This window comes from Lepisma saccharinum, chromosome 2 (genome assembly GCF_977018435.1).
Source record: "Lepisma saccharinum chromosome 2, izLepSacc3.1, whole genome shotgun sequence".
NCBI classification, from domain to species: Eukaryota; Metazoa; Arthropoda; class Insecta; order Zygentoma; family Lepismatidae; genus Lepisma; species Lepisma saccharinum.
The window spans coordinates 109,050,363-109,077,514 of NC_139230.1; the positions used below are offsets into that span (position 1 = coordinate 109,050,363).

At 36.6% G+C, this 27,152-nt stretch overlaps 1 protein-coding gene across 1 annotated transcript in view; it reads right to left on the reverse strand.

The window, feature by feature from the left end:
* LOC145983594 (KICSTOR complex protein SZT2-like) overlaps nucleotides 1–27,152 on the reverse strand; it is a 605,385-nt gene that overhangs the window by 312,743 nt on the left and 265,490 nt on the right. The window contains exon 16 of the mRNA XM_083116658.1: nucleotides 18,359–18,577. Within this exon, the coding sequence (XP_082972784.1) occupies nucleotides 18,359–18,577 (219 nt within the window). The remainder of the gene's footprint in view (nucleotides 1–18,358; nucleotides 18,578–27,152) is intronic.

Genomic DNA, 27,152 nt, shown 5'->3' on the forward strand with positions numbered 1-27,152 from the left:
TGGATCACTGCAGAGGATGGGAAGGAGGGAGTGGATGGTATGTTTAATTTTCATGAGGTGAGGGTGGTATTGGGTGATCAGAGTGGGACGGTTGGTTTTGGGTTGCATGGCATGGGTGTGAGACATGGCTCTGGTTATTTGTTTATTGATGAGGGTGGAGGGTAGCCCCGGTTGATTAGGGTTTGGTGCAGGCATAGGTTGGAGTTTTGGCGAGATGAGGGGGATGAGTTGAGGCATTGGCCTCTAAGGGCTAAGGAGTCTCCACCCACCCACCATCCATCCTGCAGTAAACACTGCTGAAAGGACCTTTTCGAAAAACCTGTGTTCTATCACTTGTTTCTGGCACCACTGTGCTGACAGACGCTAGTGTCAGTATTCTGTGCCTCTAGGCTTTTGTACTCCATACTTTCTACCTACTGTGAAAATGAGGTCATGACCTTGAAATATCAAACTTTTCTTCAATTGTGGGAAGTGTTTACAGTAAACACTTACCACACAAAAAGAAAAAGTTTGATATTTTGCGACCCAGGTCGCATTTTCAACGGAGAAGAAAGATATCGTGGTTACAAAGAGTAGAGGCACAAAATACCTCTACTCTTCAGTAACACAAAGTGTAGCTTCTTGCACAAGAACAGTAACAACAGAATCCTGATTCCAAAGCAGAGAATTTATATTTTAGGTATTTTACTACATAATCTATGTCAGTTGGCAATTTCACTGTAATGAAATGAATGTGCTGAAGGAAAACAAAAAGGCGCAAGAAACGAAGAAACATACAGCATAACAGTGCATAGGCTGGTGATCTCAAAGGATGATGTGAAAGCTTTCTTTCAACTGAGGAAAGGAAAACAGCTATACTTCAGTGTTCAGGCACATCTGTGAAGGCCAGTGGACATGATCAACCAACCCTGCCAGGTTGTCAAAGCAGCGAGGTTGGGTTGCCGAAACTGGGGTAATCTATGGTAAGATAATATGGGAGGGTGCATGGCTGGGAAAAGGTGGAATTTCTTAAAGCGACGTTAGTGCCTCCCTTGTGTTCCATCGGTACTGTTGTTAGAACGGAACTAACAACACCCTCAAAATTTAGATTTCTTTCAACATTCAGCCGAGGCTTAATAAAGTTTTGAAAGTGCTATGAACATGCTTTCAAATAAAGGAAACCTTAAGTTTCTACAATTTTGGTTTTTGATTTATAATTGTTTGAAAATTACATAATTTTCCTTGCATAAATTTCTTTATCAAATAGTGTCTTTTTTTGTGAACTTGTAACACCGTAAGAAATCAACAGAAAAGGAAAATATTTTATTTTTCGACATGTGTCATGTGGTCCTTTAACGTATTTTTTCAGCTGATTTTGTAATTCTAAGGTGACACCATTTATTACTTACCTGTATGATTTGAGATTAAAACACCCAGTTTCTATTTCCATTTCCTCCTTTGTACATCTTTGTGCAGGACATAATGACTTTGTTATTTTTCTCTTTCCCTCTCATGTTTATTTTCAGTTATTATTATTATTATTTATCCACTCTATTTTCTCATTTAACACCCATCTGACTACCAAAAAAATTGTTCTCTTCTGTCCTATTCATTACTTGACTGATTCAATTTAGTCTCTCTTCTGCATTTATCATATCCCTTTTATTTCATTTCACTCATTCCAAAAATGTTCATTTCTCTTGCATCAATTAGTTCAAATATATTCTTCTGTCTATCTTATCAGTGTTCTTATATTCAATGTCTGTATTAGTATTCCACATTGTTTCACGTTTAGTTTGCTTCCCGATTGATTTGAATTTCATATATTTTTCCAGCTCATAGCTAATTGGTTATTAATCATGTAAAAGTGGTATTTTGTCACCCTTCCCTGCAAATTTTAATTGATTGGCATCCATAGGGCTGGTGCCATAATGGAACTTCAAGAAGACTGTTTCAGCACAAGAAAACTAACATCTTTTTCATTCAAAAATTATGTTTATTTAGGTATATGTCTGTAATATAAGATTGGGCTTTTTTCTATTTGTACCCATAAGGGAACCAGCAACAGATGCCCTATTTCCAAAATTTCTTCAAAATTTTCCATTTTTTACAGGAATATTTTTCAAAATATAAAGATGAGAGTTACGTGTCATGCAAGGGTGGTTGTTGGTCAAGCTTCCCTGCAAATTTCACTTGATAAGTGTTCATAGGGCCAGTGCCACAGATAAAATACCAGAAACCTCTACAGTAAAACTGATACACTGCTCTATTATATTGCATCATATTCTTCTTATTATTGTTTTCCTCAAGAAGAATTAACTATTTGCAATGTGACATTGTACAATTTAAAAACATAACATTGCCACATACTTGATATTTTTCTTTCACTTTGGATTATTGTGGGGTCATCCCATACAGCACAAATCTCCAAGGGATATTCACTGTATAACAACAATGTGCAGATTAGATCCATGGATATTATGGATATCCATTGACACATTGGCACGCCCACCCAAAAATTTCTCTGCCCATCCAAACCAATTCAAGATGTAAATGTTTAGGAAAATATGAATAGTTCAATAAGAGAAAGTAATTTATTGTCTTGACTTCGTGCACATTTTTCGTCAACACCTTGTAATCAAGGGGTCCCGGGTTCGATACCTGGTGGAGGCACATAGTGATTCGGATCCCACTTTAAACTGCAGGTCCAGTCCCGATTAGCCTTACTGTGCATAAAGTGCACTTTTAACACCAAATCAATAAATCAATCAAACCGTGCACATTTTTCTTATGAATATTGTTCTCTCTAGAAAGAGTCACAAATTATCCTCTAAGAAGTTTCACTCATTGACTGTTTTACATTACTGAGTAAGAAAATGTAAATCATTAGAAAATATGTTCATGAATAATACCTGTCAAATTTATCTCTTATTTAAAACTTGAAGCATGATCTAGTTAATACTTCTATGGCTAAAAGTAGTGCAATATCTGGCTACAGCAAAAGTGCACGTTTTCTGAGGTGAAGAGTACAAAATCATACAGAATGGAACAAATATCTTCAAACCACAAAATGCGTAAATAAAAACACGTTACTTCCATATGGTATGAAAAAGAATTTCGAGGCTTCCTTATCCTAGAGTTTTCGGTAGTGGGTGTTTAATTAAAGATTGCAAAGATTCATATGCACTTAACAATTTGGAAAATTCCTGTGAGCTAAGTAAAAATGATAATTCAGGAACCAACGATCTTTCCAGTTAAAAACTACCAATATTATAACTAGATATTCAAGCTCATTCATTTGAATATGGAGAAAACAAATCTTCACTGTTGTTGGTGTTTACATACCTTTTGTCACCATCCTTAAATGCATATATAATGTACACATAGCATGTGTCTTGCATTGAAAGAAGAAACAACATATTTCGTATTGTAAAGAAGGTTAATATTGGTGGCAAATAAAAGAGGGTAGTTGAAACTTGCGCAACTGTAAAAGTCGAATTTAGTATAACTCGCTTTCCGTATCTAAAATGCTAAAATTACATTTGAGTTTCTTGAGTTTTTGTTTTAAGTAATGGGGATGGGACCTGCAGTTTAAAGTGGAATTCGAACCACTATGTGCCTTCACCGGTTATGCTAAAATCAAGTTTCAAATATTTTTGCTACTAGGCGGCTTCCTTCCATGTAGACTTGACCCTCTTCTAGGGACGGCCCTGGTTTCACATTTATAAACTTCTTGTAAACTAATAGTTTTCGCTGCCTTTTGCATTTGTAAATAAATTCATCCACAACTTTCATAATTTTCGCATGAACAACCACAGATAAGTTAATAAATTAACTTGTCTGTGGTACAACCCTGCTGTTATTTGTACGTTCACCAAATGAAGTAGTAGGCTATGTGGAAAATTTCTTCTTAACTTGAAGGGATAAGACAATATATCCACTACACAAAGCACAGTGAGCAGTTGAAAGCATGGTCAGTCAGATGCAATGAAAGAAAAAGGGACCTAAATGAGAGAGAAGTAGGGAGATTATGTCAAGCAAGACTCACACAGGATAGACAGAGGAAATAATAGGAGAAGAAAACCCTGAGCAGCAACAGTTCTTTGAGGAGTCGAGACAGGCTCATTGCCAGAGGAAGGGCTAAGGGGGATGAAGCCCCTCCTGAAATCCTAGAAATATTGAATTTAAATAGTGTATAGTGGAAATTAATTTTACTTCCTTAGCAGGATCAAACATCTTCTGTAATAAGTTGTAATATAGTGAGAAATTCATCTTCAGGGCTTCCAACCTCCCAACTTCTTCGTTTTTAAATGGCGGTTTCTGATAAGGATGAGCCCCCACCCCCTCCCCTTGGAAATAAAATCCTGGCTATGGGCCTGGACCAAGACCTGCCAAGTATTTTTCCAATAGGTGACTGCATCGAGTCCCTTTGCCACCTTCTTCTAGTGTGAAGTGATTAGAGAGAATTCAGATGAGAAATTTGAATAGAAGAATTTATGAAAATATTGTACGCCCTGCGCATGTGTGTGAGAGAAAAAGATAGAGAAGGGGAGGATAAATAAGAAAATGCAGAGGATAAATAAGAAAATGGACACCAGCAAAAAGAAATGGGAAAAGAAATACAAAAGAAGTTAGGGGAGAAAAGTGGGTAGAAGGAGAGAGAGAATGCATGTCAGTGAAAATTACCTATGCTTTCTATCTGCACACCTTAACTTATCAATATATGGATCCTGCCCACCCAGTCAAAATTTTCTGGCACCACCCCTGATTGGACATCCAGAACTGGATATCTAAAACTCATCCCATTCTGGATATCCAATATAGAGCCAAATCTTGTCCAATACTGGATATCTAAAACATGTCCAATTCTGGATATCCAATACAGAGCTAAATCTTGCACAAAACTGGATATCTAAAACTCATCCAATTCTGGACATCCATTACAGAGCTACATTTTGTCCAAAAAACTGGTTATCTAAAACTGATCCCATTCTGGATATCCAATACAGAGCCAAATCTTGTCCAAAACTGGATATCTAAAATTGATGTAAACAGGATGTGTTTCGGATATTAGAAAATGAACATAGATACTTTTTCATACTTTATTGTGCAACAAAAATTACACCCTTTCATTAGTGTTTATAAACTTATTTATCTTACAATCAGAAACGCTACAATACAATGGAGATTAAAAGTGATTTGATACTTGCTTATAGTGTCACAAATCTCTCAAGGGATATTCATAGGATATGAGATCCACATATACAGGGTGTTTCGTAAGTTCGTTTACAATGCTTGGGAGGTGATTGTACGAGTGAAAATAAGGTGGAAAGTTCATGTAACAAAATTCCAGAAACGGCTTTGTTGCCGAGTTATTGACATTTGAAAACGTGGGAAAATGATTTTCCAAAGTGAATAATGGCAAAATGGGTGGAGAGAAGTCGTCGGTGTTGGGTGGTCCACTAAGAAATTGGGTACGCTCTTGTCAAAAAATCACGCGGAAATGTTGTGCAATGTCGGTGCAAGGGATTTCCCAAAGGATGCGAACGAAGATGTTGATGGGAGTGGGGTGGGTGTGCATTCTGCGTGAGCTGGTATCGACAAAAATTGGCATGTGTTGAATGGCACCAAAATACAAAGAAAATTTCCTGAGCGAAGGGCACCATGACGTAAAAACGGAAAAAAATGAACTGTCATAGGTTGCATACCCTGAATGGCACACAGTATGCTTAATGGAGATGTGAAGGGAACCTCATCACAGACGGTTTTCAAAGTGTCCACCATGTACTTCCAAGCAGAGGCGACAACGGCAAATCAAGGATTGTCTAGTGCGACCCAACAACCCCGGCGTTTCTGCTATCGATGCTGCAGCTACATTGATACGGGCAATGAGGTCCACGGCTGACATGACAGATGTTTCATAAATGAGGCGTTTCATCTCTCCCCAGAGGAAGAAATCCAGGGGCGTAATATCAGGCAATCGAGGTGGCCATGGCACAGGCCCTCCCCTGCCAATGCACTGGTTGTGGAATACGGTATTGAGGAAATGGCACACATTCCGATCGAAATGTGGGGGTGCACCATCATGTTGAAACCACAGTCTTTGTCTCAGTGCCAAGGGCACATCCTCTAGTAGTTCAGGCAAAACCTCACTGAGAAATGCTTGATAAGTGGGTCCACATAGGCGAACAGGGAGAATGTACGGTCCAATCAAATGGTCATGCAGTATCCCGCACCACACATTCACTGCAAATCTGTGCTAATGATGTGCCACTAGCAGTGCATGTGGATTTTCATGTTCCCACACATGACTGTTTCTACTATTGAATACACCAGTTTTCGTGAAGATAGCCTCATCAGTTCATAGTACCGTATTCTGAAAATTGGGGATAGTTTCAATTTGATGAACAAACCATTGGCAAAAGTCCTCACGTGGGCCAAAGTCCCGAGGTAAAAGATCTTGCAATTTCTTCAATTTGTACAGATGCATCCCCTCTTCTGCCAGGAGTCACCACACATTCACATGGGAGGTGTTTCGTTCGTGGGCTAGTGCGTGCGTACTGGTGCCTGGATGATCCATCTCTGCAGTTAGCACATCTTCCACAACAAACCGTCGTGTTCACACACTTCGCGGTCGTCCAACTTCTCGACGAGGTGGCAACACTGATCCAGTTTCCCGAAGTCCAGTATCTAAAGTTTGAAATAAGGTGTGTGATGGTAACCTCCCTATTTGGAAAACGTGCCTCATACAGAAGTCTTGCAGCACGGCTATTACCTCCAGCCTCCCCATAAATCAGATGCATGTCCGCCAGCTCTTGGGACGTGTATGCAGCCATCCCTTACACAGGGCTACAAGTGTTTATGGCCGTTAACACTAGTACACTTCACAGAACACAATCGGCTGTGGCTAAGAATTAACACGTAACACTGCTAGGTCAAATGTTTGCCCAACACTACTGTCCAAGAACCTCATGTCTTTCCATTCAACCGTGAATGTTTAACAACCTGCTGCTGGCACAGCACCTGAAGCACGAATGGCACAGACACATGCACTCCTTCATGAGGAAACCTACACTGTTGGCACCCCTAGCAGGAAATGTGATACTTAATGTCAGATCACATGGACACCCATCTGCCCTTCAGGGTATGCAACCTATGACAGTTCATTTTTTTTGTTTTTACATCATGGTACCCTTCGCTCAGGAAATTTTCTTTGTTTTTTGCTGCCATTCAACACATGCCAATTTTCGTCGATACCAGCTCACGCAGAACGCACACCCAACCCACTCCCGTCAACATCTTCGTTCGCGTCCTTTGGGAAATCCCTTGCGCCGACATTGCACAACATTGCCGCGTGATTTTTTGACAAGAGCGTACCAAATTTCTTAGTGGACCGCCCAACACCGACGACTTCTCTCCACCCGTTTTGCCATTATTCACTTCGGAAAATCATTTTCCCACGTTTTCAAACGTCAATAACTTGGCAACAAAGCCGTTTCCGGAATTTTGTTACATGAACTTTCCACCTTATTTTCACTCGTACAATCACCTCCCAAACATTGTAAATGAACGAAACACCCTGTATTAGCAATATCCATTATACGTCCATTTGAATTCCAGACCTGGATATTCAGAGGCTCACTCTTGTGGCCATTGTCTGTGTCCCATCCCAGTGAGTCATGCAAGTTCAGGTGAAAGTGGCTTTGTCTCGCTCGTTGTCGCCAGTTTGAATTCAGAAAGTTGCGATACGTGCACATGTCAGTGAAGAACAAGCTCAATACTCTGCTTATCACATGGATATGCATGTGAATGTAAGACATTTTTCGGACATGTAGATGTGTGTGTGTGTGTGTGTGTTTTGTGCATCTCTGCTGTGTGCGCACTTATATGCATCTGTACATAGTGTTTGTGTGTATATCCGTGCATACACTTGAATTAGCATAATTCAAAAAAGAATATACTACATTTTGCAATGAAAAGAATGCTTGACACAAACATTCATCTTTCTATATTCTGAATCACAGTGCCTACAACCTGCTTTGTTATTTCTGTTTTGTTTCTAACTTTAGTTCAAACTTTGGTTGCACAAGGGTTGAGTAATAACAGTGCAAATGACAATTAAATCATTGTATTTGAAACAAATTCAGAGAGCACAATAAAAAATAACAATTCATTAATCAACGGCTCAATGTCCAAGGCACATTTTGTGAATTACTATCATCTCAGCCCAACAGAAATAAATCAAACATAATGTTATGTAGTGCAAAAAAAAATCATCAGGTCTTAAGTACTTTCAGGTATGTAGTCTTGTGCACTTTTTTTTACAAAACAAATTACCATCTATCCAGAAAATATTCCTTATACATATGTACAAGCTAACAGTATATTCATATTAAGGGGAATAAACAACGCAGTTGATAATATAAGACGTAAGCGAGTTACTAAAGTTATATCCACGAAACTTACTTGTAAATGTTCTATTAATTTTGGTGGCCTCTGCCACCATCCACTTGGGAACTCAATGCTTTACTGTTAGAAGTCAACCCAACAGTAAAACATCAAGTTCCCAAGTGGATGGTGGCAGAGGCCACCGAAATTAATAGAACATTTACAAGTAAGTTTCACATATATAACTTTAGTAACTCGCTTACATCTTATACTAACAGTATATTTGACCCTTTTTGGACAGTTATTCAGAAAAAAACAAATGCAAGGTCTACATTATAAAATATCTTATGACATGTGTAGAGGGCTGCATTGTATGCCTTTTACCTACCCACTGCCCGCTTGCCCGCGAGGACAGGTATACCTGCTCGACTGCCCACGGCAACGAGTCGACTTGCGTCTTTACCCGGGTTCTTGTTCTTCAAGGCGCTCTGCACTTACAAGGTAACTGGGCATTCAACAAGACCCGGGCGCCTGCAAAACCTGCTGGAAGGAAACAGCCCTCCGGCAGCGTGTCGCTCCAGGTGTTTCATCACCACGTGGACAGCTACAGCCAGTGTTGCCTACTTATGTAGCTCCTAAATCCTACGAAGTCCTAGAAGGAGCTCTCTCCTCCAAGGAGAATTTATATACTTGGCATTTTCAGTTCAGCGTAAGCAGTTTTTATCTTATTGCCAGGAAATGCACGCAGTATTACAGCTTCATTTATCTAAATGAATGATCGAGCAAACAAAAATCTCCTCACTGAAAACTAATTGTTTTTCATTGCATGGTGCCTTAACCAGGCACGCAGTGGTGCAACCAGAGGGGGCAGGGTGAATTGCTCACAACCTTGGACGGAAATTAAGTCTAGCGGAGGGGTCAGGGTGGGGGTCAAACATTAAACTACAAGCAAAAACAGGCTAGCAGAATTTAAGAGTAGCAAGGCTAAAGGGTATTCAAGATGGAATTAATTTTCATATTTTTCTTGCATTTTCATTCCAGACGGCCAACGGCACCTGCAAGGGGGGGGGGGGGGATGGAGGGGTAATTGCAACCCCTTGATTTCAAATTTTACGAAAGTAGAAATATGTTATAAAATATTATACACTCTCATCAAGTTCAATGCCGTAGCAAAGGGGTAGCGGGAGTTGGCCCTGAGCGCCGAACGATCTAAGTGAGAAAAGTTTTAAAACAGAGAATGCTATGGCGGCCCGTGATATTATTTGCTATTAATGTTGGTTTGTTACGAGTTGGATGAATTGATTATGTAATACGTCGCTCCATGTGAAAAGAAAATATTGTAGATGGAAATTTTACATGCCATATGTATGTACATTCGGAATGCATTTATCATGCACTTTCTTTCTTTCAAAAACAGTTTGTGTGCTTGTTTTCCATTATTAGCTAATGTGAAATTGACGTGTTGAAAAAAATATTTCTAATCCTCTGTTTCAACACAAATACGTGAGAACGGACTTCTACCCCCTCTTTGCGTGCCCTTTTTGCGTGATTTATGAGGATAATAATGCCTTTCATGCTACTTTATTACTATTATTGTGATTGTTGTTGTTGGTACGTTTATCCAAGTACTTGAAACCCCCCTCCCCAAACGAGGGTAACGGCAATGCCCCTGACTGGCTACGGCCCTGGTGTTCGCAGTAGAACAGTGTGTTGTTCGACTCGCGACCTCGGCGTCGAACGTGACATGTTTCAGTCCTACCCTATATCACTATATATACGTATATTGGTTGTTTACGATATATACTTATGGATCCTGTGCCACGGAAAACCTATTTCAATGTGTGTGTGTGGGGGGGGGGGGGGCGGGGGTAGCAACATTCGTAAATCTCATTTCATTGGTGATGTGGCTTATGAAGCTTTGAGTTCCCTTTTTTAAGTAGTGAAAATCTATTGCAGTTGGCAACACCGCAGAACGGTGTGGGCGCGGTGCAGTTTCTACTCGAAGCAACTACGTCATGCAGAGGGAGGGGTCTGCAGTTGATGGAAAGAACGAACTGACACCTACTAGGTATCGTAAGACTGCGGGTACCCGGCGGGTCTACAATGCCTGCCAGGAACGATCTTGGCAGGTGGTCAGACAAGCTGCTCAAGCGAGGGTGTTGCGCAGGTTGCATGGCATTTCAGGAGCGATGTCTCGCGAACGGGTCTGCTCCAGGTCTTGTGCAGGCCTCTGGACATGTGAATGTTTCCTTTAAAAAAAAAAGTGTGCAATAGTCACATAAAGTGTAACTTATTTATTTCTATGAAACACAATACCATTCAGAAATAGTTCCTTGTACACCCTTGAGCAAAAATAACACTCGAAAATTTCAAAGTCCAAATCTGCATGATGTGACAACAAGGCGGGCAGTATTGCAAACCTCACGCACGAAAAAGTAACATCACTAGAACATTGAAGCCTTAGTGATGTTAATAACAGATATTTAATTAGTTTATTTATTTATTTACGCCTTGGCAGGCCAGGGGAGGTGTTGAAGTTCATCCACATGTTCGTCAAACCACACCTGAACAGAGCCAACAGTGTGAATTGGGTCATAATCATCTTGGAAGATGGCATCCATGTTAGGGAACGACATTTCTACCATAGGATGCACTTGGTCACCTAAAATGTCCACATAATCCTTGTCTGTAAATTGTCCATTGAGAGTAATAATAGGACCAACGGAATAACCAGATATTGCGGCCCACACCATTTAAAAGCCATATCCATGTTTAATGGTAGGATGGAGGCAGTCTGCTGCATAAACTTACTTTGGTGTCCGCCATACATAAACAAGGTGAAGGATGACATATTGGACCATATTACTCTCTTCCAATCATCGTTGGTTGATGTTACATGTTCCGGAACCATTTGCGTCATGCTAAAATATTCTTGGTGGTGATCAGAGGTATGGCGATTGCCACACGGCTGCGGATGTTCAGCTTGTACAGCTTGTGTTGGACTGCAAGTGTAGAAACAGGTTCGTCAAGATGCTGATTGAGTTCTGATGTCACTTGTGTTGCAATAGCTTGTGACGAATTTATTTATTATTTATTGTTTAATTTTGTGTTTAATATGCATGATATATTTGTGTTGTTATGAATTTCTATTTTGTTATGTTCACAAAATGTGATGTATAATTTTATTATGATTACATTATTAATAATGTAAAATTATGATGTATACATTTCTATATACATTTTGACCATAGCAATGATAAAGAAAAAGAAGACAGTAGATCAATAAGTGATAAAATATATAGAAATTTTAAATAGTGACGTCCGAGTTTCATTGAAGTTATCAAAATTGTAATTGCTATTTGGTAAAGTGAAATACTAGGATGTTTCCTTGAAGTTCAAGTAAAAGGATTGCTTCAATAATTTGGCGACCCAGCCAGGAATTAACAAAGAAAGGACAATCTTCTGATGCATGGTCTGAAGTTTGCGTAATGGTTGTTATACGCTTTTCAATCTTATTTTGTCTTCGATTTACAATTTGTTGAACATGTTGCGAAGACAAAATTGGCGACCCTAAATATTTTACTGCTTAAGTTTATTATTATTTGCAATCATGGCAGATAAATCCAAAGTAAAAAAGCCTAGACATTCACATAGGCTAAAGTCTAATGTTGCATATGAAGGAACTTACTTAAATAGTAGTAGTTCTCATGAAGATGACAGTTGTGATGTACAGTCAGGTAAGATTGAAGAAGTGGCATGTTGTGATAAACTCGCTAATGACCTGAGGTATGTCCAATGTTTTGATTGTCGTTCGTGGTATCATGTCTTATGTTTGAAGCTTTCCATCACACATTGGACAATTTATTCTACCACGAAGGAAAAATACTGTTGTAACAAATGTGATTTTAGTTACAATCTTTACCAATTGCCAGTTAATTGGGAAGTATAAATCCTAATTTAAATGACATAGTAAACAGCATACAAGAGCTTAAGACTCAGTTTGAGCAGTCTAATCAAGAACTTAAGACTCAGTTTGAACAGTCTAACCAAGAACTTAAGTCTCAGTTTGAACAGTCTAATCAAGAACTTAAGATTCAGTTTGAACAATCTAATCAGGAACTTAGATCAGAATTAAATGTCTAATGAAAATATTCAGGTTAAGTTCGACATTATATATTTGAAACAAGCTGAATTATCCAGTGCACATACACAATTATCTTCACAGCTTGATGCTAAATTTGAAGCTGTTAATCATGATATTAGTCATGTTAACAATCGGCTCAATTTTTTAATGTCTGAATTTTAGGACAAAATAAATGTGGTTGGCACAGCGTGTCTACAATCAACTACATGTCTTGAATCTGTGATAACAAATGTTGCAATTTTGATGAACTATCTCAATTTGAAAATGTGCAGGAATCATTGAAAGAACACATTCTTGATTGTGACGAATATCTAAAGGATGTTATTAACAAGTAAAATGTTTATGATCAATGTTTAGATAATATCAAATCAAATTATAATGACTGCTCTTCTAACATCATTGATCTTATGTCTAGAGTCACTATTTTAGAAAGTAAAATTGATGTTAATGCTGATGTACATAATCATATTTCTGATTGTACGGAAAAGTCCCAACAGTTTAATTCCCGTACTGAAGGTATGGAACAAAATATCAAAAAGCTTCAAGCTGAGGGCAGGGATTTAACAGTCAAAGTTAATTCTAATGATAATGGTGAAGATAGCGTAGCCCTTCCATATAATTTCTCTGCTTGTAATTCAGCTGTTACAAATAGTAAAAGTAGAACAAAATAAATTGTTGTGGATAATACGGAATTTAATACATGTGAGAATGTAAGATCTCAGTGTGGTGTTGGACTCAGTACTTTGTCTAGTGATGTATCAGATGATTCTTCTAGACAGTTTTGTAAACTAGGACGTGCTTGTAAACATGTCCGTTGGAAGCACAAGCATAATAAATCTGTAAGATCTAGCTCTGAAGAAACTTCTGTAAAGAAATTTCTATGTGACGACACAGAAGGTTCATTCCAAAAACGAGAGTTAGATGCTGAGAAATATAATTACACTGATGCTTACTATCGACTGTTTGGTACAAATGCACATCCTACTTCTAGTTTTGTGCTTACTATGAACAATGACAATGTTAGTAATGTACATAATAATGCACATTGTAATCTGGATCAAAGCTTTAATTCTCCTTGTATGTGGTGTGATTTTAACCCACAAATATCGGAACCTAACCCACAAAATGATTGTGTTAGTAATATTTATCGTGATGCAAGTGCACCATGTTCAGTTTTGAACAATCACGATGATCTTCATTCTTCTGTAAATGGTTCAAGATTGCATAACTGTAGTAACACAGGGATAAATGGAGCAAATCATATTTGCTGTAATCGACCGTATAGTTTGAGAGGAAGAAATGATCATCCTATAACTAGAAATACATGCAATGAAGAAGGAAATGCAAGAAGTGGACGTTCAAAATTAAATGAATTATCTCAATTGCCTAAGTTCTCTGGCAAGATAGAGCAACAATCAGCGAGAGAATATATTGAACAGCTGGATAATATATTAATTGTTGTAGGAGTGCAAACAGAAATGAAATTGCAAAGTATTCAACAATGCTTCAATGGGAGAGCTGGTTATTGGTTTAGGACTCAGAAATATTACTTTAATTCTTATGACCAGTTGATACAAGAATTCATTAATCAGTTTGCTTCTTCAGAAGTTATTCAATTACAACTCTTCATATTGAGAAATCGAAAATACGATCCCAGCGTACATGGCAGCTTGGAGACTTTTGCTTTAAAAACTCACTACAGTTACTGTAATTTGGTTGATAATCATCAGGATATAGATGTCATGTAGTTAATACTTAGTCAGTTGCTTGACCATATTGCCAATCACATTACGTGTCACGGAATTCGTTCACTAGAACAACTGACTAGCATGTTAAGAAGGTTAGATGTAATAACATTTAGTATAAAGGGGCTTGTTGCTCTTCCTAATGAAGACAACAAATGTGAAAATATTCCAAAGGTTTCTAAGAACTCTGAACAGAATAGAGGCAAGTTAAATGTGCGGCAAGTTAATGTTCGATGCTCGAAGACCACTAGTGTTCGTACTCAGACTCCAACTAGTAGTGAGGTAGAAGTCAATGCTGTTATCAATCAAGGTTATGAATATCGGCAGGAAAACAATCTTCGGAGTCGATATTTCAACAATTTTAGGCGAACCTCTAATAATTATGGATTTCATGAAAATTTTACTGCACGAAACAATTATAATGGCTTGAGATCTAGAAACGGAGGACAATTCCAAAATAATTACAGGCAAAATAATTATTGTTCACCTACAGGACAATTTAATGATGAAAATTTGCTCAATCAATTACAATTCCATTACAGGAATAAAAATTGCAGTGCTAATAATAATACAATGCTATATCAGTGTTTTCCTGCAAATTTAAATCCATTAAATTCTCAACCTGAAGTAGCAAGTTTGTTGTCACAAACTAATTCTGATTCTACAAGAATGGTAAATTGTGAACAAAATACTTCGGGAATAAATCAAGTATAAGATTCTTTACCTTTAACACAAGTTCCAGTGAGATGTTAAATTAAAAGGTTGTGGGATAATTTACATCAAGCAAGTTTTGTACAAGGGCAAAGTTTTGTTAAAGCTTATATCAAGAAATTTAGTTATTCTTCGCATTTCAATTTAGAGAAAGGTGGTATATTTTAATCTATGCATATTAAATGGAAATGATAATGTTGGAACTTCTTCCTATTATTACTGATGTCCTAAAATACGAGAATTGTTGCTGCATGCAAGTAAGAATGTACATTCTGTTTCTGCGTGATATTGTTTAAGAATTTGTTCAGAGAATAATATACTCTGCATATAAATAATGGATTTATGCCAAGGACTTAAAAATAGAATTATCCACTAGATTACACATATGGTTATTATTTTATTTGAGAAGTGATGCATCTAGGAGGTATATGGGTAAATGTAGACATTGCTTTCATGAAAGGCCATGGATTCCTGGACGATGTGATGATTATCATCCTCTAACAAGTTTATGTGTGCACAAGTAAGTATATTTGAAGAAACAGTTGCAACATTAATTTACTGCTTGAGTGATTTTAACCATAATTGACAACTTTGATGTATTCATTCAAGGAATTATGTAATCAGGTAGCAATAATTGAATAATTACGGAGTTTCCAACTGAGATAGTGAATTGGAAGATTGTGAGAAGGAATGAACTAAGTGTATATTTTATTTCTTGATTGTCATGCATTAGTTACATCTATCAAACACTTTTGCTGAAGAGATTATCCAAGATTGAGTAAAATGGTGCAGTAAGAAGGTTTGAAGAATTTGAGAATTACATTTGACAATGAGGAGTTATAAATACAGTTTGAGATGTAATAATCTATGTTGTTCATGATTCTTTCCATTCAAGAATATTGTTTAATCAGTTAAAGTACAAAATGTGTCATTCAAGTTTGATTCACAGAGTTCATAATGAACTGAATTAATATTGTTTAATAAAGAAATTTATGTTGTAATTTAATTGATTGATTGATTGAGTTGGTGTTTTAAGTCCACATTATGCACAGAAAGGCTAATCAGGACTGGACCTAGAGCTTAAAGTGGGATCCGAACCACTATGTGCCTCCACTGGATATCAAACCCGGAACCCCGACGACGCTACCATTGCACTATCGAGGAGGCACTATGTTGTAATTTAAAAATGCAATGTTCATAAGTTTGCAACTAAATGTGGTAAAATTTTCAATATTTACAAAACTGAAATAAGTTGAAAATTTTCACCCGGAAGGGGTGCGTATTGTGACTGACTAAAATATTCACATTTATTTAATTTATTATTCATTGTTTAATTTTGTGTTTAATATCACAATATATTTGTGTTGTTATGAATTTCTATTTTGTTATGTTTGCAAAATATGATGTATAATTTTATTATGATCACATTATTGATAATGTAAAATTTTGACCATACCAACGATAAAGAAAAAGAGACAGTAGATCAATAAGTGATAAAATATATAGAAATTTTAAATAGTGACATCCGAGTTGAAGTTATCAAAATTGCAATTGGTATTTAGTAAAGTGAAATACTAGGATGTTTTGTTGAAGTTTAAGTAAAAGGCTTGCTTCAAGCTCCATGGTTCTTTGAGACAATCCTCTTCAATGTTTGGCGGTCCCAATCATGGAGGGTGGGTTTTCGTCCACTATTACCCCTCGCTGACGATGTCTTGCCACAAGTTGTGTATGCCAACATTACCTTGGACACTGTTGCTCTCGATACACCTAACACACTGGCCATCTTCATTACACGTGCACTAACTAACCGTGCTCCAACAATCTGCCCTCACTGGAAGTCTGAGAAGTCCCACTTTTTGCCTCACCTACGTCTGGCCGATTGCACACACGAATATGTACTATACCGCTTATCGTACTACTGACTACTGTCCTTCACTGCAATAACAACTGCTGGTCACAGCGCACAACTGATTAGTGTTGCCAACCCACACAGAAGCCGTATTGCTGAACATAGGTGTTTGTTTCTATTATTTTGACAACAATCTGAATGTTTTCTTTAAAGAATGCCAAAAACTTTGGTATTTACATCTCATGTACCAACAAGCAGGAAGTTGCATGCAAGGCTATTGAATATGCTTTTTTGCTTGCATGGAACACAACACTACTTGGAAATTGTTCCTTGTACATACGTATGTATGAATGGTAAGGGCATTTATATAGCATTATGCATGCTTTCTTTTTTGCCATTTATTATTCGGAAAAAGGATGGTACTTTCTTTGTTTGTAATGTCACATTCACACCAATGTTGATGGAAGTAACTCATAATAATATTTACAAATGTTTCCATTGGCAATATTACAAATTATGATTGTGGAAAAACAAGTTATGCATGGTGTACAATTCATGTATTGTGCTGTTTTGTAGATGAAATTTGTTTTAGCAAGCACACATTCATTTCCACCTTTATTTGGAACGTAGTTTTAAAATAATTTTTAGGGATGAGACCGATTAATTGATACTCTATCGGTATCAGTCGATATAGGCATATCGGTAAAATTACCAATTATTTTACTGATCCAATATATAAATAAATATCTGAAAAATTAGTTCAAAATTCTGCCATTTTGATATAATTTTTATGGATAATCTCAATGCTCTACTTTCTAAAAAATAAATGTTTGAATATGCAACTTCTTTTGCACTGCAGTCACCTTGAAACAATTTATTAAGGAGGCCAATGAACCTTTCAGGTTCTTCAAGGACCATTTCTAATTTTATATCTGATCGGTAGAATATCAGTTATCGGTATCGGTAAATTTTATATCGGTACTTTTATCGATATTGGCCAAAATTTCATATCAGCCCATCCCTAATAATTTTACAAGCTTCAAACACATTACTCTAACCTGGAACCGCAGGTTTTATTTATATCTGTACCAGCATGAACTCCAATCCTACTTACAAAATTACAATGTAGCTCCTAATTCATACCATTTTCAGAAAAAGTATTCATTTCTTAAACAGATTTATGGACATTGCTTTACTTATTGCCATTCCCAGAATATTAGGACATTGCTTTACTTATTGCCATTCCCAGAATATTAACAATTCCATCATTTTGGTGCCATTATGGTAATGCAAACCACACAGCAAACTTATGCAATTACCAACAGCTGTTCGAGATTCCACCATATCAGATGGACATATATAATCTGTGGGCTGTACAGTGTACTTCATTTCCGTATAAATTGACACTTAACGTGTTACGCAGAACCCCAACTTCCACTTACAATACATGGGACCTTAACTAACAGTTAACATTAGGCAGAGATGGTGTAACCAGCCCTAAGTTAACATACTCATATTTAGAATAAACATAGCAATACTTACTTAGTTAAAGTAGAAAGTACTCTTGCAATTGCATCTAGAGTAACTGAACAGGATGGGCCATTCTGTGCTGCCCATATCCATCGCCGATGGTGAAGATAGCGAGATAATGTAGTGATCATCCCTCCACCTCCTGGAGAAACGCCTGATTTCAGTGAAGAAAATGGCTGGGTTCCATCAGGAAATATAACAGTTGCAAAGTCAGAGGGCATTCGTTCATATCTGAAATTTAAGAAAATAATTCCTTCATGTAATCTCTGCAATTTTACGGTAACAAACACATCTCAAATAGTTCCTCAGGATGATGATATTATTTGTTGTCCATCAGTCCATATCCATCAACAATATCTAAATGAGTCATGAAGTTAAAACTTGATGGATGGACAAGCCTAATAAATGCTATGGTAACGTAGCAGCTAGGTAATGCAGCATAAATTACCTCAATTCGTCTTTCTGTTTGCACATGTGCATAAACAATGATTGATCGATTTGCTGCACTTAGTCCACTGTGCATAACACAGTAAGGATAACACATTAACACAGTAAGGCTAATCAGGACTGGACCTACAGTTTAAAGTGGGATCTGAACCACTATGTGACCTCACCGGTTATCAAAACTGGGGTATAAACAATGAGTATTATTTGATTTATTGTTATTGTAAGAACTAATAGCACTGTGAAAAAGTTTAGTGGACAGAACATATTAAATTCTAACATTATTATTATTATTATTATTATTATTATTCTTTTGTCTGTGTACTGATTGTGAATCAATAGTGGAATTATATGGACACAGATTTATTGTGATCATGTGTAAGAAAGAGTTCTAAAAACATATTCACAGCATGGTTGGTTTGTCTGCCTGAGTCAACATTCAACATCAAATGTTTAAACATTTTCTAGTATTTAACACTAGAAAGACAGACCCGTCATTTTGATGGGTGGCCACTATTTATATTGTAATAGTGACAATGCTAAGTTTACTCCACAGCTTCCATGTTCTGTGACTCGTAATAAATATTTGTGCTCCACACTTCTAGAAAAAGTTAACCCTATGTCATCCGCGTCCTCATTGCAGCACAAATGTCCCACGTGCAGCACGTGCCACCTCATCAAAACCAACGTTATTTACATGAATTATTGATGCAAATCAAGGTTGAATTACACTAGCACTTGCTGGAAATCAGGTAAAATATAATGAAGGCACTAAAAAATTAACTCACCATTAGCAAATATATCAAAGTATTTTCCAAAAATGTTCAACGTATTTTTCAAAAAATTTCAACAATTTTTAAAAAAAAAATCAACGTATTTTTTCAAATCGAATTGAAATCGTAGAAAGGAACTATTTGTTCCAAAACTCTCTGTCAAAATCTTACTGACTCACAGAAAAAAGCAAGCAAGTGTAGAAAACACACCTCGAAGAACCTTACAAAATATTTTTAAAATGTTCAAATCTCAATTTATTTCTCATACTGTTACAAGGTATACGTAAGAAAAGACATACTGACTCAAATATAAGGAACTGAATGTTATCACTTTTCAATATTATTATTTTGACAACTCCGACATTTCGTATGGGTACTGCAATGGTTTCTGCATACAAATAATTTGCATCCTGAACAATGTACCGTGATTTTATTCTTCTTATTTCCCCAAATTCATGGCTGGCATGCTGTAATTTAAGATATGAAACATTCCCCCGCACGGTACTGAGTGCCGCCAAAGGGGGACCGGTCACTTCAGAGGCATGTAAGCAAATGAAAGAATGACAGAAAAAGTCGCCACGCCTCTATAAGATAAGTTACCTAGTGCTTTCCCAAGCATTATTGCGCTGGTAAGGAAAATAAGTTGCCTCACGAAGGCTTGTGATGCCTTCTCTGATGAGACCCATTGCTTTACGAGCAGCATTGGAACTACACCTAATCATCCGATTACCAGTGCTAGAGGGACGCCGTAGAAAAATCTGAGAACCTTTCTTCTACGAGAACACTCCTATGATGGGTGGATGGGGCAACGTCGAACTACGTGTGAACAATAAGGTAGGTGCCAAGTGAAACCTTGTCTGCCAAATCTTACATTACTTAAAAGTGTCTCTTTGTGTCTATGAACCAATATAATGCTGCAAAACGAATGAACGAGTAAAATTGTGGAAAACGTAAAAAAGAGTAATGTGAAAAGAAACGCGAGAGGACTGACTAGCAAACCTAATATAGGTGAATTTGGCGTGGACTACTTGATGAAACAGTTATATTTGCATGTGTTTAATTGATGTAACTTAGGTCTTTGATGATTTACGAACTAAAAACGTTTTGTGAATTATTTGATCTCCCCCCACATCCTCTTTATCTTTCAATGACCAAGTTAATTTGTACAGAGAAATAAGCATTTAGTTATTCTGTAACAGGCAAAATTAAACGAGTAGGCTAACTTGTGTCAATGAGCAATTGTCTACGAATTGAGTCACTAAAATCAACCTAACAATTAATATTATTATATAAATATATTTCGTTGGTCGAAGTATTAATTGTTCTTAATGGTTGAAAATAAATGGGTGAATAGAGTTGTCAGTTTTGATGGTATTTAATTTGCTGTGGCAAGTACGTTGTATCTGAACACGAAGAATATTGTATATAATTGAGGTCCGCGTGTAGGGTGACCAGATGCATACATTAAAAAAAGAGGACAGACATGGTGAAAAAGGAGGACAAATCACAAAAAAAAAGGACACCACAAAAAATGCAAAGATATTTGTCATTAATCTTAATTTAATCACTATAAAAATCTTACCTACAGTTTGCTTACACATACTTATCAGATGATCTGATTTTTTCCAACAACTTTGGAGTTTTTAAAAGATAATCGTAGAAGTCAATACAAGAATATTCTTTGAAATTGTATTGAATCATGATAAGCCCCTTTACAGAATCTACACTCAACCTGTTCTTCATCTGTCCATTGTGTTGATATTAGTGAGAAAATTCTCTCCACATTTGCATTATGTCCAGGTATCGAAAAGAAATATTCTGCTATCTTTAGAAGTTCAGAATGGCAGTCAGAAGACTTGCTTGATTGGAAATATGTGGTCCATTTCTCATTACAGCTCATATTTTGTAATTCAGGATTACCACTAACAAACTGCTTCAAGTTACAAAATTGGTCAAAACATTTAACATCGTCAATGTGAATTGCTTTGGACCCTAAGTATTTCATACATTCTTCAACATCACTGTACTTCAGATTTGTTAAATTCATCCACTTAAAACACTTAAACTCATCAAAACTTTGTGACCACTTTTGTATGTATTCAACACAAGACTCATACAGCAACATAGCATCCTTCATGAATTGTTCTACCTCTTTAACAAACCCATCTTTTTCAGCACTTTCAATAATTTCTCTTACCTTTAAACAAAGAAAGCTACCTTCTAATCTATTCGTCAACACCTGACAAACATAACTAAGCATGTCTATAATCTCAAGCACAGAATTTTGCTCTTTTTCCAATTCTTGGATTTTAGAATGGAATATGCCAATAATTGAATGTAAATGCAACAAATAAGCTTTACTTAACCTGTTTTCAAAGAACTGAATTAAAATTTTAGGTGGCTTAGGTTGTGACAAGAAATACGATTTTAATGCCATGAACATTTCCAGCACTCTTTCAATGGCAGGGAAAAGTGACAACCACCTTGTTTTGGAATGGGACAGCAATTGCTTGTAATTAATATCAACAAACTCGCAGAAAGACTTTAGCTCCTCTGTTCTAACAGTATAAATTGAAAAATAATTGTACATTTTCAAGATTATACACTCTATGTCTATTGATAAATTATCAGCTCCATGCTGTACAGCATTGTGTAAAATATGAGCTGGACAACCCACACCTAATAGATTCTCATTTAGTGATTTCTTTAGGTTGCTGTAAATATTCTTCCCTTCTCTTCGATTGACTCCTCCAAAATTAGTATTTGTATTGTCCCTGCAAAAGCTACACACTTATCTGACAATTACTTTTGTTTTGATGCCACCCACTTTGTAATTGTAGTACTGTATTAGAATAGGAAACATTTTCATACACCCATGGTTACTTCCATCAGTTGATACTCCAAAACAAGAAATTCCCTTCAAACACTGAATAGTTACATCTAAGGAATGTGGAGCAATAACATTATTTATAATACACTGAGTTTTTGTTCTTCCTGTCGATACTTTCTTTGCAATATCCGAATCACTGTATATAACTTGATTTAATTTTGGTGTACAATCCATAGATCTGTAGCTAAAATGGTGCCTAACTGTATGAAATGCTAGACCTCCCTCGGCTGCAAGTACACGATGAGCTAGCGCTGAAGTAGACTCTTGTTGAAGAAATATCTTTTCCAGTGGAGTTGATGAACTGGAACACTGAAGGCTTTTCTTGTGTTTATGGGATGCAATATGATGTTCCAAATCTTGACTACCTGTAACAAAATATTTTAATATTAGGGCTCGGAAGTTGATGACCTAAAAAATGTAAAAAAAAAGACCACCCCTTAACAACGAAAGCTTGATTTTTCACAAATTACAAGAGTAGTTGAATAATTTGATAAAATCAGTTTCATGGTTTAAACTATGAAAGCAAAGGGGAAAAAAGCAGTTAAGTGCTAATGTAATTTTCTATAATTTTACTTCAAGGTTATTTTAAATACTCCACAAGTCATTCACCTCCATTCAGAATGGGCCTTGCATGACAGTAGTCAGTCAGAACCTGAAAATACAGTTTTGCTTCGTGAGCAATTGTGCTGATCACAGACCACTTAATTTCGGTTATTTTGCAATTTGTACGCGTGACCGCCAAATTTTAACTGCAGATTCGTGATTAGGAGAGCAAAAGTAGTGAGTATGTCGAATTTGAAACAAATTGGAGAAACTCCCGGTATTGTAAAATCGCTTCACAATCATGGCCTAAAAATAATAGTGCCCTCTTGAATTGACCATATTTATGATTAATGGCATACTTGCTAATAAGATGACCATGTGTGGTAATTTGGTTCTAGTTAGATATAGCGAAAACACATTTAACTCGTTTATTTTCAAATTAATTTCATTTGTACTTACCTCATATGCATAGTGAAACATTTTTCAACTTGGGATTACTTTTTTTTTCAAATCTTGATTCACGCTGTCTATCGTCAGCTGATATGCAGTGTTACCAAACTTATGAACCGATAATTTCCGCACAAACTATTCACAAAGGTTTTTTAAGCGAAAATTGATCCACAAACCATTCACGGAAGGTTAGGTTAGGCAAACATAGAAAATTGAATTGAAAAAAAAAAAAAAAAAAAACTCGCACGTTATCTTGTAAAACTACTGTGTGGTTGCTACACTAACACTTATTAACTGAAAAATTATTGTTTTTAAGCTAAAATTGATCCACAAACCATTCACGGAAGGTTAGGTTAGGTTCAGTTAGGTTAGGCAAACAGAAAATTAAATTGAAAAAACAAAAAAAACGCTCACACGTCATCTTGTAAAACTACCGCGTGGTTGCTACACTGACAGGGGGTTACATAATCGAAGGCACGGAACATTTGATTCACGTATTCCACGGTAATGGTGGCACAAGCTATCGTGCAACGGAGATACATGAATGTCGAAAATTACATTATTTACCGGCCGAATAAATTGCAGGAATGGAAAAAACACTATTCCCAGCTTCCAAAAGTGCACAGAAACTCAATTCCATAAGTACTTTCCCGTCTTTTCTCCTGTAAATTTCAAGAAATGTATTTTCGCTATATCTAACTGTTACCGGTAATTTATGTAAGGTATGCTAGCAAATGCATTTAAAATTCTTGAAACAACTGGGAGAAAAAAATTATACTAAAAATGCAACAAAAACAGGAATAATACTGCAAAAATGGACTAAAAACCAAAAGGGCAGAAAATGCAAAATAAAAACAATATTTTCTGAAAAACTAAATATGCTGACCAAGGCAGTAATTTATTTTATTAAAAAACATAAACTAACGTAACGTTTCAACCTTCTAGCAAGGTCTTCTTCAGACTCTGTATCAAGTACAAAAGTAACCAGATACAGCAAGAAGGGTAATATATATACACAAACATTACTCCCTCCAGACTATTTAGAAAGTTGTTTGGAACTTTCTAGCAGATGACTGGAATGGGGGACTGAAGTTAAACAAAGAATGGAAGAAGATGTTGGAAAGAGTGGAAAGGACAAGAGAAAAAGAGGAGAGGAGAAGGAAGAAAAATGAAGGGAAAAGAGCGTGAGATTAAAAAGTCCAACCACATTCTTTATGGAAGTGTTTAGCCTTTTAGGTGAAAGTAAAGTTGGAAAGTGAAAGTCATCTGCTAGAAAGTTCCAAACAACTTTCTAAATAGTCTGGAGGGAGTAATGTTTGTGTATATATATTACCCTTCTTGCTGTATCTGGTTACTTTTGTACTTGATACAGAGTCTGAAGAAGACCTTGCTAGAAGGTTGAAACGTTACGTTAATTTATGTTTTTTAATAAAATAAATTACTGCCTTGGTCAGCATATTTAGTTTTTCATAATCATGGAAACAAGGCTTAATGGAGTTATAATTGGACATTTTCCAAGGCTGATGAGGAAAATTAACAACTGGAAAGACTTGAAGAGGAAAGAAATACACAAAGACGAACAAGAGAAGTTTCTGAGAAAATGTTTGGAGAGAGGCACAGCGCCTAAAGGATTAAAAATAAGTAAGAAGGGAGTGGTTTGCAACACCAGGAGATGGAGGATATTGGTTCAGAAAATGGAAAAAGAACTGATATGGAATGAAATAAGGGCAAGAAGAAAGGAGATAAAAATAATAAAGGAGAACCTGACAAGAATTGAAAAAGCTATTGAAGATGGTCTCACCATTTTTACGAGAGAATATACATTTCATGAAATGAAAATCTGGCAGGAGAAATTTAGAGAGAAAATGAAAATAAAATTGAAGAAAAAAGGAGAGGGACTAGGATGGAAAGAAGAAAGAGGAGAAGAGGAAGAAGAAGAGGATACCAGAAGAAGAGTTGTGGTAATAGGGAATGTAGATCTAACAAAAGAAGAGGAAGCTTTTTTAAAACTAGGCAGAGGTTTCAAAGTTAAAGAAAGAAATGTAGATTATGAGGAAGTTATATATGACATTGAAGAAGCAGTGCTCCATATAAAAGAAGAACCAGAAAGAGACAAGATTAGAAGAAAAACAGCAGCCATACTGAAGAAAGAAATGGGAAAACAAGGAAAAGTAGATAATTTGAGTCAAAAAGAAAGGGAAGGGATGAAGAAAATCAAAACAAGAAATGATGTGGTGATAGAGCAGGCAGATAAAGGTGGAGCAATTGTGGTGATGGAAAGAGAATGGTACGAGAGGAAGTTTGAAGACCTAAAAGAAAATGGATATGAGGAGATTTGTGGAACAGGTGAAGAACAAACTATAAAAGAAAGAATCATTAAAGACTGTAGGAGGAGTGGATTCAAGAAATGCATAAAGGAGACAGGAAGACTACCAAGTTTGAAAGGCTTTCCAAAGATACACAAAGAGGAGATAAAGTTAAGACCAGTAATGAACTGCAGAAACAATATTTTGGAACCCTTAGAAAAGAAATTAAAGAAAGTTATTGACGTGTTAGTAACACAGCAAGAAAGCAGAGCAGTTAAGAACAGTGAACAAGTAGTAGACCTCATAAAAGGACTTAAGTTAAATGAGATGAAGACGACAATGTTTAGCTTAGACGTGAAAAGTATGTTCCCGAGCATCAAGAGGGGACACGTTTTGGACATTATTAAAAAGAGAATGGGACAAGAAATTATAGGAGAATGGGATAGTGAAAGGGTAGTGAAGGCGCTGGAAACCATTTGGAATAATGGTTACAGTATAATGGGAGATAAAATAATGTTAATGAGTGAAGGACTAAATATAGGTTCCAGTCTAAGCCCAGCATTGGCTGAATTGGTTATGAATGAATGGGAAAAGAAAGTGATAGAAAAGGGAGGTGACAAAATGATTCTGTTTTGCAGATATGTGGACGACTGTTTTGGCATATGGAAGGGAACGAAGAGGCAGCTTGACATTTTTTGCCAAAGAAATTCAAGATGAAGAAAGAGGGATATTATTGGAACTTGAAATAGAAGAAGAAGACAAGTTAAGCTATCTAGATATATTGATGAAAAGGAAAAGAGGACAAGAAATTGAAACCGCTTGGCATCAGAAGAAGTGTGCAGCAGGGGTATTCTGCCACAAAAGAAGTGATGTAAGTGAGGTGACAAAAATAAATTTTATAAAGAATATGGAGGACAGAATCAAGAAAATATGCATGAAAGAATGTGAAAAAGAAGGCAAAATAAATAGCCTATGGAAACAGCTGGAAAAGAATGGCTATGAGAAGCAGGATAGACTGGACATAAACAGAAGAAGTAAGAAAACGGGCAGGGGAGAATTGGAAGAGAAAGAAAAAGAGGAGAGAAGGTTTGGAATAAGGAGTATGGGGAAGACCACAGAAAAGATATGCAAAGTGCTTAGGAAAGCAGGAATTAAAACTTACAGGAAGGGAGGAAGAAGCATCTTAGGAATAGCGAGGAATGCTAACAAGAAAAAGGAAAACAGAGAAGAGGAAGAAGAAGGGATTATCTACGAAGTAAAATGTAAAGAATGTCAGAGTGTGTACATAGGAGAAACGAAAAAAAGGCTGAAAGACAGGTTGAAACAACATAGGGATGATGTACGACTTAAGAGAGAGAGAAATGCAATATTTAAACACACGAGAGAAACAGGACATGACA